General features: G+C 31.0%; 1 protein-coding gene across 2 annotated transcripts in view; it reads right to left on the reverse strand.

Annotated features, from left to right (window-relative positions):
- LOC142331440 (ectonucleoside triphosphate diphosphohydrolase 5-like) overlaps positions 1 to 18,923 on the reverse strand; it is a 55,812-nt gene that overhangs the window by 8,899 nt on the left and 27,990 nt on the right. For both annotated transcript variants that reach the window (XM_075377350.1, XM_075377351.1), the window contains exons 6-11: positions 16,872 to 16,983; positions 13,186 to 13,354; positions 7,617 to 7,763; positions 6,854 to 7,056; positions 4,488 to 4,544; positions 2,547 to 2,653 (exon numbers count right to left, since the gene is read on the reverse strand). In XM_075377350.1, the coding sequence (XP_075233465.1) occupies positions 2,547 to 2,653; positions 4,488 to 4,544; positions 6,854 to 7,056; positions 7,617 to 7,763; positions 13,186 to 13,354; positions 16,872 to 16,983 (795 nt within the window). The remainder of the gene's footprint in view (positions 1 to 2,546; positions 2,654 to 4,487; positions 4,545 to 6,853; positions 7,057 to 7,616; positions 7,764 to 13,185; positions 13,355 to 16,871; positions 16,984 to 18,923) is intronic.

Consider the following 18,923-nt stretch of genomic DNA (forward strand, 5'->3'; position numbering starts at 1 on the left):
CAAGAAGGTTAGGAAAGTTCTTTGCCTGACAGAAAAATGGCACAAATCAAGTATGACCGAATGACTATGATATTTGTCAAATATGATCCTTTAGATGACGTGCTACCAAATTTCATATGAATGCATTTAGTTGCTTGTTTGCAAACAATTTTTTGACATTTTTTTAAAATACGGATATAATTAAAGTTCAAGCAGTTATAAGGTACCTTGTTTTTTAAATGGTAACCCTGATAAAATGTGGATTCACTATTACATGCCAGTAAATATGGTTCCATCTGGAAAAATCATGACTACTATCTCTTGGAATTCTTGTGGTGGGGTGCTTGTAAACTATCTGGAAAAAACAAAGAACATCCAGCAGAATACTACTACATTTCCACTACTGGACTGGTCAGAGGGCCTGTTCAGGCCAAACATCCACAACAACTGGTCAAAATGAAAGTGATCTTTCACTACAATAATGTGCCTGCAGACATGTTTCAGGTTATTAGTGCAACCATAAACTACATTACAAGTACTTCCACATGTTCCATATTCGTCAGACTTGGCTCCCAGAAAATAATTCTTCTGTCCGTACTTGAAGAAATAGCTAGCTAGATAAAAATTGAATTCAAAATGATAAGTTCAATGCTGAGGCAAATGTTTATTTGCAAAATTGTACAAATCACAGCATAGTGAGAGTATTAAAAATTTGTTCTACATGTATCGAATTGCAAGGTGAAAAAAATTAAATTTCTGAATAATCTTGTTTTTTTTTGTCAGTCCAAGAACTTTCCAAATGACCCTTGTAATTGCTTAAACAGTTCTATACCAATTCATAGTGCCTCCTCATCTATCTATAGTTCTCAGTTTTAACATTACTTTCTTCCTGCCATATGTTTTACAAAATCTATCCAAAAATAATTTAAAGATTTATTTTTTTATCTTAATAAAATGTCAGATATATTGCAAGTTATCATATTTAAACAATTTTAACAAAAAGAAGTTTTTTCCAGAAGTTTTTTTTAAATTTAATTAGTACTGACTTTTTCTGTAGGATTCACAATGTTCAGGATTATATTTGTCGTTATTGCACCACTTAAAACATTATCAGCAACACACTTAATAATGTTGTCAAATTTGAGAATAATTTGATTATTGAATTTATTGTTAGCAAACAATGCAAGTTTATTATTTCTATAAAAAGATTAATCTATTTTTTGCCAGTGAAAAATTATGCTATTTGAGAAAATTATTTCCATTCATAACATTAAATATGATAATATCATAATTCATTATCAAGTTGAAAAACATTTACTGAAGTTTAAATAAAATAACAAAATCAAAACTAATTTTTTTTTTTATAACAGGTGCACCAGTAGATCTTGGCTCATTCTGATATAAGACTGTTTAACTATTAAGAATAAAAAAAAAAGTATTTCACTTAAGAAAAAGTTAATATTTATTTAATATTAATAACCAACCTTTCAAAATGTTAAATTTTAAAAATAACATTGATTAAATGTTCACCATGATTTTCAATACATTGCTGAATGTAGCACTATATGATAATGCACATTATCCATTATCCAATAGTAATCTTATACTAATCATCATGATTTCTTATTTAATTTTCCTTTTTAACTTCTATAATGTTCAAGTTATATCTGGAAACCTTGATGGTCAAGCGATAACACTGCAGGGTGAAATCAAGCATCCAGGAAAATTTTCTTAAAACATATACTGAAATTAATGCTTATGGCTTCAAGCATTATCTTCTTGAAATCATAACTCCTAATTTTTCATTCCTAGAAGGTGAAATATGATTACCAATGAAATACCGGCCAATGAATGTAAAATATTGAAACACTGACCACACAAATATTTTTTTATGATGCAGATAAACCTCAGGGATAATTTGAGGTTTGCATTTCTTACGATTTAAAAAATTTATTTTACACCAAATATAAAATAGTGTTTTTTAGCCACAATATTTTGTCTTTTATTCCAGATTTTTGAAAAACTAAAAAAATTTAAAGTTTTAGGATCTTTCTTTTTTTAAATTTTTCAGATCATATTTCATATAGAACAACTAAATTTACCACTTAATTTTGATCCCAAGAATTACATTAATTATTGACTTAATTTTACTGAAGGTGTAGAAATCAGTGAGAATTCTTTCGCAGCCGATACTTGCTAACAAAGTGTTTAAAAACTTATGTTTATAAGCACTTTTTTTTTATTTTTTTATTTACACCAGTAGAACATGTTCTGAAAGTTCATTTCATTATTTGCGAATCATCCTATGTAATAAATAAATAGGCAAAAAATTCATCAAGAAAAAATTTCCAGATTATTTCTATAACGGTAATCCGAATAACAGAAGCCTAAGTCCTTCTTTCATTGGAGAAGCTGTGGCTTTCAATACCCAGAAATATATAGTTTAAAATAAAGAAAAATCAAACGGGAAAACAGAACATGATTACATGTCTTCATTTATGGTATATTTTTCTGCAAGAAAATGGTAAAAATATTATACATGAACACAATAAAAGAAAATTACTTACTGTAAGTTTTGTTTCTGGAGTCAAACCATATCCTTCAATAAACAATATTGATATGAAAGTTAAATCAAGGCACATAAATGGTTGATCTGCATTTGGTGAATGACACACTAAAACAGAATGATTACAGAAGTTCATTAATTATTAAAAATAATAATAGTAGAGAAATAATCAATTGTAAATGTAAAAGATGAGGCAGCTGAAATTGTAATGCATATTGGTGAATAACATGAGAGCAAAATGTTGCATAAAGCATCAGGTGCTGACAGAAAAGGAGAGGGCATGTTAAACCATGCCCTCTCATTTTCTGTCAGTTGCCACTTTTATGAAATTGAGTAAACCTGTTATGTTAACGCATCTAAAATGCAGTGACTGATTCTTCAACAACAGAACATGAGTGCTATTGACAATCAGCACCATCTAAAAGCCATTAATGGTGACAAAATATGTAATAAAATTTTGTGGATCAGAAGATGTTAAAGCTAATATTAAGGATAAACCTTACAGAAGTCAACCAGTTTCTTAGACTGATAAGAAGCACCAAAAGGAAGTGGTTGAATAGATTCAAAATGTTCAACGCATACCAATAAATATCAGATAACTATCGAAAGTACAAGGACACATTCCATAACTGGGCTACCATAAAACGTGTTTAGGGTAGGTGTGCCATGCAAATGCATAGAAAAGAGCAAATAACAACAAAAGGAATGCTATGAAAATTTTTTGAAATGTTATCATAAGAAAGAGATGACTTCCTTTTTAATATTGTGATGGGAGATGAAACTGGGAGCATCATTACAACCCAGAAGAAAATTGCACATCATGAAATACTGGAACTAAGATCACAATAAAAAAAAATTCAAAATACAACCCTATTCGTAAAGATTATCTTGACAATTTTCTGCAATTAAATGTGTATGTGACTGACTACCCACAAGCTAGGTTGACTAAATTCTGTGTGATACATAGAGATGTTAAACACCTTAGGAGATGTGTGAGTAATGTTCAACAATCCACAGAGCCGATAATTCTGCAACATGATAATACTTGCCATACACATTGTGTGCAACTGCTGAGGTTCTTGTGAAATTGAAATTTGAACCTGTTCCACATTCTTCATACTCACCTGATTTGGTGGCCAGCAATTTTCATTTCATTCATAATAAAGATGGATATTAAGGATGGATGGATTTTAAGGTTGTTCATTTCATCGAAGATGATGAACTGAAAGTCACAGTGAGGTCATGGATGAAGGAAAGACCACCAGCATTCTTAATTAAAAAAAATTAGAAAACTGGCTTACTATTGGGAGAAATATAAAACTATAAATGGTGACTGCACAAAAAATTAAATGTAAGTTTTTATAGCAAATAAAATCTACTTTTATGCCATATTTAAATGTATTTTTACATCCCCTCAGAGTATTTAAAATTAAGAGATCTACAGTAATAAATCAAACTGGAAAATATTTACTGAAAAACTTGATAATGCACTGTTTTTAAGTTTTTTCTTGAAATTTTACTTAATGAAAAAATTAAGAGACATAAATAACAATTATAATGAAGAGAATATCATGTATTTATAACTGAAAGGGTTCACACAAACTCCCAAAATAAAAATAAAAAGGTCCAAATGAACCAAAACAATTTTTTTTAAAAATAAAATTACACTTTCAGTCAACCAAAATTGTATTACTAAACTCATTTATCTCCATGTGTTTCTTTATTAATCATTTGTATGTTATCTTAAACAATATCAGTAATCAATTTAACCATTTATTTAGCGACTGAGAGGAAAAACATAAAATAAATATCAACAACCTAAATCACATAAAAGACCATATTAACAGTAACGATAAAATAAAAACATATTGCCTTACTTAAAATATATATTTATTAAGAAGTAAATACTGAATTTAAAAAATTGAATCAAGTATTAAATTACCTTCCTTAGCAGCTTTTTGAAAAGCTCTCACTGTGGTTGAACCAACATCAACTAAATCTGAAAACAATAAGAAAAAGATTTAAATATTGAATCAAATTGAAAAATAAAATTTAGAAATTTTAACAAGATCAAATTGTAATATGTAAATCTAAAAACTACATAATATGTAAACTAAAAACAGACATCTGTTTTACATCTAATCAGCAGTTCAATCACATCCAGAGAACAGCTTTCAAGGAATGTTTGTATTTAACTATTAGTATTTATCAGTATCACCATTATCAATACTTCTTTTTATAGTTAAAACCTATAATGAATGAAATTCTATTCATTTATTGTAAATCTGTCAGGATTTGTAGAATATCTTTGGAGAGATTGGCTGATAATGAAATAAACAAAACATTGAAGTGTTCACTGAAAGAAACAAATTATTTAATGTCGACAAATATAAGCAAATTAAAATTAAAAAGGCTATGAATAATTTTCTGTTGCTGAGATTAATTTCTTTAATTGTTTAAATTTGTTAACCAGAATAAAAAGAAATGAACAAAGTACAAGGGTCTTTATTATTCAGAAACAAATGGCAACAGAAATGACTATTTAATAGAATAAACTGAAACAGTCTGACAATTAAGTTGGCACCCTGACATAGAAAATATCAGCTGTTCGAAAAGAATTTCCATTATTATAACTCTTTTGTTTAATTCAAAATGCTGACTTCACTTGAAATGTGTACTGTGGAAGAACGGTGTGCGGTGATAAAATAATTCTGACTGTGTAAAATCGCCCAAAGTTTACTTGTAGATTTTAAAACAGTATAGTAAAATTTGTATTAAGAGTGTAAATTTTTATAAGTAGATTGAATAGCAGAACAAGTGTCACCGATTTTCATCATAGCAGAAGACTAATGGAAGTTTCAACTGATGCTTTGCAAAATCCCATTAATGATCTAAATTACAAGGACAGACACATCAAAATTTGGGAAATTAGACAAATTTATAGTGTGAATATTAGCACTGCTCATTTCATTATCTATGATAAGCTGAATTATTGAATTATTGCAAAACGTGTTCAAGGTGGGTTCCAAGGCAGTTGATTCAAAATCACAAACACCTTAATTTGAATGGAACTTAAATGACAGTAATTAGTGGAAGAAAATGCTTTTTTAGCTTGCATAATAAAGCTTGTGATGAAACTTGGATTCATAATTTTGAACCAGAATCCAAACGTCACAGTATGGGGTGGAAACATCTGAATTCATCCTTCACGAATAAATTCCAAACCTACATCATTAACTGTATTGTGGGTAATACACATACCTACATTAAGTATTTTTGCCAAACTTGTTGCCATTAGTTTGGCAACAATAAGCAGATCAAAAATGCAATATAAGAATGGCTCATGCAAAAAGATGAGTAATTCTTTACTACTGGAATAAAAATGTTCAGAGAAAGGTGAGATATGTACCTAAATGAAGCCATCGATAATGTTGAAAAGTAGGATTAGTTTTATTACCATTGAATAATGATTTTTCTATAGATGCTTGTCTCTATTGAACAACCCTCAGAAAAAATAATTTCAAAGTTGACACTTTTTAAGTATGTGCGATAGTGTTTCCATAAGGTCTTTTTGGAGCGATTATACATCACCTGTGTCACTGACATTACAGGTATAATTCTTTTGATCAGGAAATCGCTTCAAAAAGTGGTAAAAGAGAAAAAATGTAATCTTTACTATGATGTGTTTGTTTAAAATGGTACTTTTTAAAATTCGATGTATTTTTAAATTGCATGTTCAAGCGAGTTGAGGTTGGAGCTTTTATAAGCTGTATGAGAAAATTGCAAGTTTTGATTAATATATTTATACTTATGTCTTTTCTATGAGGTAACCTGGAAAAAGTTGATTCTATTATTGATAATGCTTATATGTATTCTCTGCTGTATCTATTGGTGACTGAATCTGGTGAGTCCATTGATAGTACAGTCACTGTAATTTAATTTTTATACTCCTGGATTGTTGTTTATAACGGTATATTTTGCTATTTATTCATATAACTTATAAATGTTTCTAATACAGTAAACTTTTTTCCATAAAATATTCCAATTTTTTATGAAAATTGATTAATACATGTCAGCATTAGGTATTCTTTTTTATTATTCCAATATGTTTTTTTTTTCTTTATTTTACATGACACCCATGTCTGTTAAGTGTGGATGAGCGAGCACCCAATAATTTTTTATTTTTATTTTATTTTCAACTTAACAGACTACAGGTAGCTTATCTCTGGTTTACACTATTACCTATATTACCAACTTATAGTAGTATTTTATGAAATTGGATTAAACATTACCAAGATTATTACTTACCAATAATACCAGATTCAACCGCTCTATCATAAAAATATGAGAATACAGTTACTTCCCGATCTTTTAATTCAATTGGTACATGAACAATTTTTGATTTAATAAACCGCTGAATAATAGTATTGCATTCTTTCATTCTTACAATTGGTACTTCATAAAAGCCTCCTTCAATTTTCGTTTTAATCATAAGGGGATTAACTGACCCTCTAAAAATAAAAAGGTATAAAAAAATAAAATCATTATTTACAATAAAAATAAAAATTTTAATAAAAATGAAAAAATTATTATCTTAAAATTATTCCCAAGAATGTCTGGCCATTGCAATGTATTATTCTTGATGGCTGAGCCATTTTCAGGAGTGAATTGTTTCTCATGTTATATTAGCTGCACTATTTACTATTTTATTACTATCATCTAATACATACAGAATGTTCACCATAAATGTATATACACACAGGGGTGATTCCAAATTGTATGGCAATCTCTCAGGAGATGATTCTATAGCCAAAAATAAGAAAAGAAGTTCATATAAACATAGGTCAGAAAACAGAAGCTTGTAAAGAAAATTCTAGAGGGAAAAATATATATACAAAGGAAAAGTCTAAAAGAAATGTTCTTGTGAAACCATACACGAATTAGATTAAAGAGTTTTATATTTATTGTAAATAATCCTTTTTTATATTTTAAAAATATCTGTCACAAAATCTTGGAGTTAAAATTATTCTATTTAAAAATTAATAATCTTTACTGGATAAAATGTACTTACGATATTGAATACTTGACACCGCCATATTCCCATTCATGGTTTGTGATTATTGGATTAATGCATTCACTATTAATTACAGTTTCATTTCCATCATTATCAACAGTCAATATTTCTTTTCTAGCAGCCATTAAACCTAAACCTAGGTAACTGAGGAAAAAATGAAACATATAAAATACTATTTTCAAATAATTTCTTAATGTAAAATATAAGAAAGCGCATAAGTTAACCTACAATTACAAAAATTTTCTTTTTTTTCTCTCTTTTCAATTTTGGCCACTTAGGATCATTTTCCAATCTTCTTCACATCTTTTTTCTTTGTTGTTTTCTCTCTTTCCTAGCACCTCTTCATTCTTTTCACATATTCTTTGTGTTCTTCTGACTATTTTATTTTTGATTTTCTTTCTTGGTCTTTTGTTTTTGATTCTAACATCATAATTTTGATTTTAAAGGTGTCTATTTTTAAGATCACTTTCTAAATTTTTAGATTTTAAGCTTATTTTTTTTAAATTCCTTAACCAAGTTTAATTCTGTTTTCCTATTATAGAAGAAATCAAAGGTTTACTTGGTTAAGCTGTTTTTACTTATTTTGATAGGGTGACAAAAAAACATCAACTTTGTGATTTCATTAAGTTTGTTATTTTTTCTATATTTTTATACATTTCATTGTTGCTTCAAGTTTAAACGAGTTTCTGTCCTTTATGGTACATATTATTTTTCTAATTATTGTCCTTTCCTTCTATAAGCACACATGCATGTAAACTCACTGAGTTTATTATTGTATTATAATTGTCTAATTCTCGGGTGTTTTGATAAGCAGTTTTAATTGTATATAGTTCTTATTATTCTATAAGAGTTTTCTATTTTTGAAACTCTATCTTGTATTGCTGATTTTTCCGTATAAGTTAAGCTAGATATCTGATTTTTTTACTGTTTCTACTTCTGTTCCTGTTTAAATGCATTTTTCTGTGATGTATGTCATTATTTTTGTCTTCTAGACTCACATTTTTAATCTTATTTTACTAGCTATAGTATCTAAAAATGTTCTTTATTTTGTCGCCAAATGGTTTTGACAGCACATGGCACTTTGGTGGCCTTGAAAAGGGCCGTTTTTGTCGTCGAATGGCTTCGATGGTTTGTATTTCAAAACCTTGTGGTGGTCCTGAAAAGGGCCATTTTTTGTGTTAGCTCTGAGAAAAGCTGTTGGGTCTGAAACCTGGCTTCCAGTGAGGTCAAGGAGTTGTGGCTCGTCCAATGAAGTCTGACCAGGCTTTCCCTCAGCAGCAGTTGGGTCTTCACTACAGTGTGGTATAGTGGCGACACCACATTTTATTTAATTTTATTTTAGTTTTTAACCTAGTTTTAAGTTTTATGTTAGATTTTTTATAGTTTTTAGTTTTCTTTTTAGTCTTTTTCTTATCTGAGAACGGGCCCTTTACGTCCATCTTGGACTTTGTTAAATTCTATCCACTTTTGGTTTTATTTTACATTTTATATGTGATATTAGTCATAAGTTTTATTCACCTTTTAGATTAGCTTTATTTTCTTTTATTTTTTATTAAAAAACAATTCCGGGCGATGATAACGTGCAGGCGTTTTTTGCCACAAAAAAAAACTACAGCATGGCAGTGCTGGCCCCTACAGCTTCGCAGTATCGGGTCGGTGTCAGTCGTCCTTCGCAGGTGCGGCCGAGGCGGTTCTCCCCGAGCGATCCTATGCTGGGCCGGCTTCTGCGGCTGAGTCCGCCGGCCAGGGCGATTGAAGACCGGCGAGCTGGAGCTAGAGCGGGAAGGTAGCATCTGCATCCTGCGACTCCCTTGGCGGGCCGGCCAGGCCTGCTGCTCCGGCGGGAATGTTGGCATCCGCCGGGAGGTCCCACGTTGAGCTGGCCAGGGAACTTCTGTCTTCTTCCATCTTCTTCTTCTTGGTCTTCTCTAGGTGGTGGTCGACAATGAATTGAGGTCACTCTCGTGGTGAACGCTCTTTTATTGGTGCCTGAGAGTAATGGGGCTCCAGCGCCGCTATGGTGGGAGAACTGTGCGGTGGGTGTGATGCTTGTATCAGCGCATCCGTATACTGTGCGCGTCGCTCACATCATTTCAAGTGTTATCGCCCGCCGATATAAAATTAGGGATATATGTGGTAACAACTCCCTCCCCCCTCCCACCTTGTTTAGGCGGACGCTAGAAAAAATATTGGCAAGTCATGAGTATGCTGGTTCCTGCATACTGGGGAAATCCCCATGGGATGGATGGGAAATCTACTGGGCACACTACACAGTTTTTTTTGGACATGGTGCTTTTTGAGATAGGTGGGCCAGACTTGGTTTGATTTATTATTCAGGCTTGTGACTGGAGTGTAGGGCCACTAGCCCACTGGGCTGGTCTAGAGGTTAACTCATCATCGTAAATCAACTGATTTTGAAGTTGAGAGTTCTAAGGTTCAAATCCTAGTAAAGGTAGTTATTTTTATACAAATTTGAATACTAGATTGTGGATACTGATGTTCTTTAGTGGTTGGGTTTCAATTAACCATACCTCTCAGGAATGGTCGATATGAGATTGTACAAGACTAAACTTCATTTACTTGCATACATATCATCCTCATTCATCCTCTGATGTAATACCTTACAGTGGTTCTGGAGGCTAAACAGAAAAAGAAAGGTAGTGTAGGTGCACTGATGATGTGCACCATGTTTTTATATATCTGTCCCAGGTACAAAGCTGAATATGACAAAGTAGCCAGAGAGCTTGCAAGGATCAATCATGGTTTTGATCTGCAAGTTAATTGGAAAATCAAAAGGAATGGAATGTAGCTGCTGGCTTCCTTAGATTCTTGGCCCTGCAGAGAATGGCTGAGGGGGTCTGATGTAATTTTAGATGTATAGATAGAATAGCAACCTGGGTGAATATGGGTTTGTCTTGAGTGCTTACTTCACCAAGATAAGTGTTTTGGCATCTAGACCCGGTTAGCTTAGGTATTCACTGTTAGGATGAGATGGATCTGTGATGGAGCTGTGTGGAAGAGTGTAGACATTGATTTTGCTCCTGAAAGTGGACCAGAGCAGAGAGAGGTAGGGAATGTTTTCATTAAAAGCTAATTAAATTTGTGAATCTATTTTTTGATTTTTTTTGATTTTTAAGTAAATCAAGAGGCTTTGAGTAAATTGAATTGTAGGATAAATTTCTCACATTGTGATCAACACTTGTTTTGTTGATATGAGGAGTATTTTTGGTATTTTAGGACTCAAATAAATAATGATCTGAGTGCATAGTCTAATTGAAGTTAGATCTTTGTGTGAAACCTTTGGTGTTATAGGAAGTAGCAGGATCACACTTCCGCGAATCGGTTAATTTGATGGTTGAGGGTTGTAGGTTACGGTAGGTGATCATGGTTGGAAGAGGCCATATAAAGGCAATAGTAGATTGTGTATACACTGATGAAAATGTCTGCTGAGGCATTTGCATTGGTGGCATCCTGACAGAGGTCAAGCTGTTGTGTTATGAAGTTCAGAGGGTCTAAAAAATGACCTCTGGTAAAGCCCATCAACACTAGAAACAGAAGGGGTCATGTGGCAACTGGGATCTTCACAAGATGGGTGTCCTCCCGTACAAGGATCAGGATGAATGCATGTACAGCAGTATACTCAAGAAACATATATTTATGTATATAAAAATATATTCAGAATATATACTCAAAATATTCTTTGGTAGTGTAATATGAGGAATGTTCAGGAATTAACTTTCAGTCTTTGGTATTGTGCGAAGAAGTGGGGGTAGCAATTCTATCTTTGCACAGTTGAATATCCTGGTTCAGTATGGTTATTGAAAATATCGCTCACTTGTTTGTTCCTGTAAGACTCATTTGAAATAGCTGCTGTCACAGAAAACCCTGCCAACTGCACATGCTGTCATCCATTTCCTTCACACAAAAAACTTGTTAGCTGCTGAAATTCAATGTGAACTTTGTGCATTATATGGAGGGAACATCATGAGTGGTAGTGCAGAAACACAATGGTGCCGTATGTTTTGGAAAGATCGAGCAAACATTCACAACAATGAAAGAAGTGGTCGACTCTCAACTGTCACAGATGAATTTATTGTGTCAATGTGAAAATTTGAGAAAATCATCACTTCACAACAACAGAACCAAATTTTTTCCTTACATGCAAACAGTGCTGTATGAAATCGTAACCGATAGATTAGGCTTCAACATATTTTGCGCTTGCTGGGTGCCTAAGCTTCTATCTGACAAACATAGAAAAAAGAGGATGGAGTCGGCACAAATCTTCCTTCATTGTTACCATATCGAGAAGGATAGATTCCTTAGCCACATCATAATAGGTGATGAGATATGGGTTAAATTTGTTAAACTACAGTTCAATCAATGCAGTGGAAGGACACACCAGTTCTCCTCAAAGACTCTTTAAAAGCCCATCAAACAGTTCTTCATAAAAGCTGATGGGATTGATTTTTTGGAACTGTAAAGTTATGATCTTGGTTGAATTTATGAAAATAGGCATGACAATTAAAGCTGAAATTTACTGCGAGACACTGAAGAAATTGAGAAGGGCCATACAAAACGTGATATGCTGAGTTCAGGTATCGTCTTTCTTCAAGACAATGCTTGTCCTTATACTGCAATATGCATTCAACTCCAAATTGGTAGTATCAAATGGGAGTTGTTTAACCATCACCCAAACAGCCTTAATTTGGCTCCCAGTGATTATCTACTTTTCCAGAAAATGAAGAAATTGTTAGTGATGCACTTTCAAAATGACATGTTACTACTTGGCTTGATTCACAGGCAACAGAGGGTATTATTCAAAAACTTGTTTACAGATATGGTAAGTGCCTTAATTTGGAATTATTTAGAAAAACAGCTAAGAGATGTATGAATAAATTGTTTTTTTTAATAACGAATTGGAAGTTACTTTCCAGAAAGCATCTGTACATCAAGAAAGAATTTTTTTATGCTGCAAGGTGCATAATTAATAGTAGTAGCAGCAACTGCCTTGAAAACCTGCTTTGCTCAAAAAAACACATATGGTTGTCAAAAGTACATACTTATATGTTAAACGAGTGTTACTGTATTGAAAATCAGTGTTACTATTTGTTTTATACACCAATATCTATAAAACATGTATTCCAGTAACATGAATTTTTTTACAGAGAATAATAACTGTCAGATAAATGGCAACCTGTAAAACATATTACTTAAATTGTGAAATATATGTTTAATTAGATTATTAGTCAATAATTCTGCAATTATAATTATTATTATCAAGTACTTCATTTCAGGTTTTCAGTATTTTCAGTAACATTAAGGTCAATTAATTAATGAGAACACATTTTATTACTTAAGAAAAATGGTATATTACAAATTATTATGTTTTGTATGTATTTCTAACCATAATATCTAAAATGTCTCACAGAAAACGATAATATCTCTATTCAGTTAGGAGGTTAAAACAATTAATGAGAAAATACATATTATCTAGAATTCTACTTACTATCTTTTATTGTAATTTAAAAACACTATTACTAATAAAAATTAATATGCATTCATTTACCTATGAGTATAAATTGATATATTATGATGTAATACTGAGATCTGTTCAAGATAACTAGGCACTTCATTTTTTATCTTTTCAATATTGCTAGGAACAAAAGTAATTTGTGTAGAACCACCACCAAGATCTAGTGCTGCTACAGTATTTTCAGGACTGTCAAAAATGCGATCTAACAACAAAAATAAAAAATTACACTTATAAAAACCTTAATAATACTGAATGTCCAACTACATTTTCAACTCATTAGACATATAATGGCTCATTAAAGTGTGTAGTATTGTTGTAATTTACAGACAGTCTAGTTTAAACAACGAAAATTCAGTTTTATAACCAGTAAGAATTTGGTAAGATTATTCAATAATTCAGTCAAGATAATTTGTTGAAATCTGTATTTTTAAGTCATAAATAAACTGATCTATTATATAAAAATCTTTAACATGATAGATAGAAGGGGTTCCATTAAATATAAAAATACAAACACATTATCATCCTTTTATAAATATTAGGTGTAGTGGCAGCTCACATATAGGCACTGTGGAATTGCAGCACCCCCTATTTCCACTTGATATTATTGATAACATTTAATATAATGAGTACTTTTTTCTTTAATTCTTTCTTTACACTTGTAAAATATATAATCCATAAGCTTAATATCAATAACCATTCCCCAATTTATGAAATATACACAAATATCTTTGTATGGAACTGTGCGCTTCACAGTTCCAGCAAAATGGTGTTTGGCTGTTCTGCACATGCACATAAGGAAACGGCACGTGATGCTGCAAGGGAGAGAGCACTGTTGCTCCTGCAGTGCTGACCCTGGCATGCTGGTGGAAGGTAGTTTTTTTTTTTTACTCCACGTCTGTATGGAATGATCCTTGTTAGTTCCCTTTCCTAGTTTAGTTGGTGGAAGAGATATGAAAGTATTTTAGTTGTTTTTTAAGTATGATCAGCAGATGGTAGAAAGCAAGGGCTCTTTGATTGCTGAATCTGCCCAAAAACACATTGGAAGGGCAAAAGAGAAGGTAATTAGTAAAAACTAATTATGTTTTTGTTTCTGTGTACATAGAAATTTAAATTAAGCGCCATTGGACTGTAATGTTTTTAAGCAAAAAGATATTATCTATATTGTAACTTTATTATTTATTTGGTTAAACCGAATACCAATTATTCTATTTGATTCATTTTTTCAGTTCTTTTATTTTAGAGAAAACTTTAACTATGGCCTTGAAAAGGTCCAGAAAAAAATTTCTGAAGCAGCACCCCCACTAATTTTAGCTACGAGCGACCACTGATTAGGTGCCTTAATATTGTAGGCAATGAATCGCATATCAGTCATCATTACAGAAAGGTCAGATGGCACTTCTAAAGAAAGCCCCAAAATTATTTTTGAAATTAATATTTTTTTATTCATTAAAATAGGATGACCATTTTTTTAAGAATAACAAGCATCATCTCATGCTATGCCTAAGAAAAATGATGAAGTAGTTTCCTGTTACCTTTTTTACTGCGTTAAGTATGATGGTTTAAACCAGCATGCCAAGCCCAATGAAACGTTTTTACATAAATGATCATACCATATTTTAATAATATCCTTCACATTCTTAAATAAAGTGGAAAAATATTCGTTTGATAAATTATGGAGGTAATTATGAAATGAAATAAGGAACAGTAAACTGGTTCAGAAAAATTAGCAAATATCACTCGGTTGATCTTAACCTCTTGTAAACATGATAGAAGTAAAAAAGAGAAAACTTTTTTACATAGGCTCACAATTCTTATTTTCGTGTCACATACAAAAAGTAGTAAGATTTATGTTTTTAAAATGATAGAAGATTCTAATAAAATAGAACTGTGAATTAACAAACCTTAATTTTCAACAGTAGCACAGTAATAAATTATATATACTAATGCTCATTATGTAACATGGGAGCAGACAAGGCTTTCCATTTTTTTAAATGAAATAATTTATAAATTTAGAGCACTACGTTTTAAAAAGGCTCATTAAATTTGCATTACATCTATGTATCAAAAATGAAAATATGACAGAGATAATTTAATTTAAAAAATTTTAGTTTTAAATAATGCCAATAATTTAAAAAATTAAATTTATTACTAAAATTTTATAATTTTGGTTGCTATAATTATTTAATTTTATTTAAATTAATTAAAATTATTTACATATAATTATATTATTATAATTTTAACTCCTATTATTATTGTTGTTAAGTTTACATGATACATTTACTTTTATTCTGAGAAAAATGATAAGTGTTGAAGCACAAAAAAACACAATCTTATCTATAATGCAAATTACTATACATAAAGTGTAATTGAAAAGATGCAAATTTTATTAATAATAAAATTAACGTAATAGTTCAATTCAATGGACAGAATTAATAAATGTAATGTATACTGTAAGAGTTTTTATAATTTCTATCAAATTTTTGTAAATAACCATTATTTATCATCAATTTAGCTTTAGTGACAAAATTACTAAACTTCAATCTACTTCATTCAGTATATGTATTTATGTTTGGTTTTATTCTGCTATAAAAAAATCAATTTTTTTATACATTTCAACCAGTTTTTCCAGCTGCTGCCAGATCTGGGTGTGTGTTAGGCAAATGCAATTACTGAAACTGACTTGCCAGGCCTTTTTACTTATGATGTAATAAATAGTTAATAAAAAACCAACAATGATTTTGAAGTTTAAACCGACATTATGTACATTAAATAATCACTGTATACATTAAATACTGATCAATGATATATTACACATATCACTGAAAGTAATGATGACTAAAATTTTTAAATAATCATAAAATTTAAAAATAATTAAGGTATTTGCAGTTAAATTTCACGATGAAAGAGTGGATTCAATGAGAATATAATGTAGTAAAACACTGCTTCCCTTTTTTGTTGAGAAATCGTTATTTAATGTATCGAAACATCTGAGAAAAAATACGTCCAGGTTCTGCGTCACTTTGATTGTTGGTTCTTTGTTGTAATTTTGGGGTCATCTGAAGCCCATGTTTTACTATGTATTTTGCAGTAAATGCACTCTTTCTGCATGAAAATTTAACTGAAAACAGGAAGTAATTCTGGAAAACATACGTCCAGGTTCTGCCTCAACTTGGACTAAAGAATCAAAGGTCAAAGTGAGGCAGATCCTGGACATTCTATACTACTACATATTTCACATGAGAAACAGTATGTGGAGTGCAGATTATAAATTGAACATTTGCATTCAGTTTCGACTTAGGCTTAGGGAAATTTCAGCTAAGTTATGGTTCAATTGTTTATTCTTTAAGTAGATAGAATGATCTTAAGATGTTGGATTTCATATATATCCACAATGCTTGTATTGATACTAGAGTTCTTCAAACTAGCCCTACAGTAAATATTTTTAAACTTTCTCTCTGGCACAACAGTAACAGCTAGCTTGGATGGCTCAATATTTATTAGTTAGTGCCTTGATTTAAAGTATCCAAACAGCTAACAAAATAATATAATTTCTAATATACTATGACATTAGGATAATCTTTAAAATTATCATAAATATTAAAACTAATATAACCATTTTTTTTGGAGTCATCAGTCAGATGAATGGTTTGATGCTTTCTACATTCCTTTCTGTTCTATGCAAATGTAACTTATGAAATAAATAATGAATGATAATATACCTAAAAGAAAATTAACAGTGAACCATGCATACAGTCCTTCATCAGTACCATCCATTATTGCAACAGAATTTTCATTTGTATAAAAAGGTGAATTTTTGAATACTAAGTGTACCTAAAAAACAAAATAATTATATTATTATTAATCAATATTTTATCTAAATGCATCTTAAGAGAAAAGTTAATAAATATTTTACGTAACTTACAGTGTTAATGGGTTCTTTCTGTTGTAAATGCTTTCTATGAAATTTCAATACATTATTTTAATATAACAAATTTTATATTTAAAAATTATAAGAATAGGGCGAGAAAAACTCTCATCATATTTAAAAACCGATTATTGCAACTTGATTAATTGCAATTCTCATAATCTATCATTTAACTTACAAACCATTATATTAAGAAAGTCATAAATGAACTGAATATTAAATTCATCACTCGGGACCCACAAAATGAAATAAGCACCAAAATTAGACTCTAGTTATAAAGTAGAATAAGTAAAATCATTTAACTAATTAAAATAGCATATCAGCTAAAATGAATGCACCATACAAATAGTGCTGGTTCACTCGGTCAAGGTACGGGTCAGCAGGGTGGAAAAATTTATTTCTTACTCTTTGCTTACAACTTAAAAAACTTGCAATTTCTTAAATAAATTCAGTATGGTTAGAAATCTCTAGTAAATGAAATTTAAATATTCTGTTTCCATCTAAAATTACACCAAAATAATTCTGTTGTTCAGTTTATACAATTCAACTGATGAATGTCTTACCAGACCAAAAAATCCCTAATATCATCAGAGTTTTGTAATATTGAACCTCAATTTACAATGGTCATTCAAATAGCTGTGGAGACAAAATGGTAAGAGTAATATGATACTTTCAGAACAATAAGTTGGTAACCCTGTAATGACTTTTGATCAACGGTTTAAGTAAAATTGTTTTGTTTATAACCTCAATTTTACATTTTACAATAGCAAATCCTTTTGAAGTTTGCGCATTAATTGAACAGCATGCAATGATACATTTTCTGCTTTCCAAAGGTGAAAAACTGACTAACATTTTGTATCATGTGATCAAACATACAGACAAAGTTGTATGAACAGCAGATATTTTTATAAATAGAAAAATAGGTAGAAAAATTCAAACCATTAGGTAGTTTGACCATCCTACCAATAGGTAGGTCGGTCAAACTTCAGTAACAGATATCAACTTCAGTTCTGGAGGTCCATCTGAAGTTTCAACTCCAATGCTTGAAATTTGCATAGACTCTCTCACTGAAGAATATGAATGGATTACAGTTGAAATTAGAGCTGAAAAATTACAAGTTTTGGCATAGTTCATAAAATTATTACCAATAAACTCAAGTAGCGTAAAACAACTGCAAGATTGGTTCTAAGAGACTGGTAAGGAGACAAGACTTCACATGTGCATAGAGCTGAAATAACAGTATTAGCAGTTGCTTTTTTGGTGTTGCTTTTTTGCGCAGTATTCTAACCTGTGATGACACATGGATTTATCATTATGAACCAGAATCTAAATGAAACCAGCAGTATTGACAAACACCCTGGATCTCAGCACAAAAGCATCATTCTGCTTCATGATAACACCCAGACTCACACAGCTCTATCATTTACAGGAAACTTGAGAAAATATTAACAAACTGCACTGGAAAGTACTACCTCACTCCCATACAATTTTGACTTAGTTCCACTGAATTTCCGCTTGTTTGGACCATTCAAGGTGCTGCTATGAGGTAAGAAGTTTAATGGCAAAAACGATGTCAAAAAAAAATGTGCAAAATTACACAAGACAAAGATTTCATTCTAGCAGGAATAAATAAGCTGATACAGAGGTGGAACATGTGTGTTAATGTTGTTGGAGTTGTTGAAAAATGAAAAAAATGTCATATCGATTAAATAAACCATTTTAACTCCAGAGAAATTAGCGCTTTTAATTACTGAATCACTCTGGTACTTATTAAACCCTTTTCTTCTACAATCTTGTAGGTTAATTTGTTGAAACTTTACTTCTTAACCAGCAAAAAGTAAACTGT

Source organism: Lycorma delicatula, chromosome 10 (assembly GCF_047948215.1).
Source record: "Lycorma delicatula isolate Av1 chromosome 10, ASM4794821v1, whole genome shotgun sequence".
Taxonomy (NCBI): domain Eukaryota; kingdom Metazoa; phylum Arthropoda; class Insecta; order Hemiptera; family Fulgoridae; genus Lycorma; species Lycorma delicatula.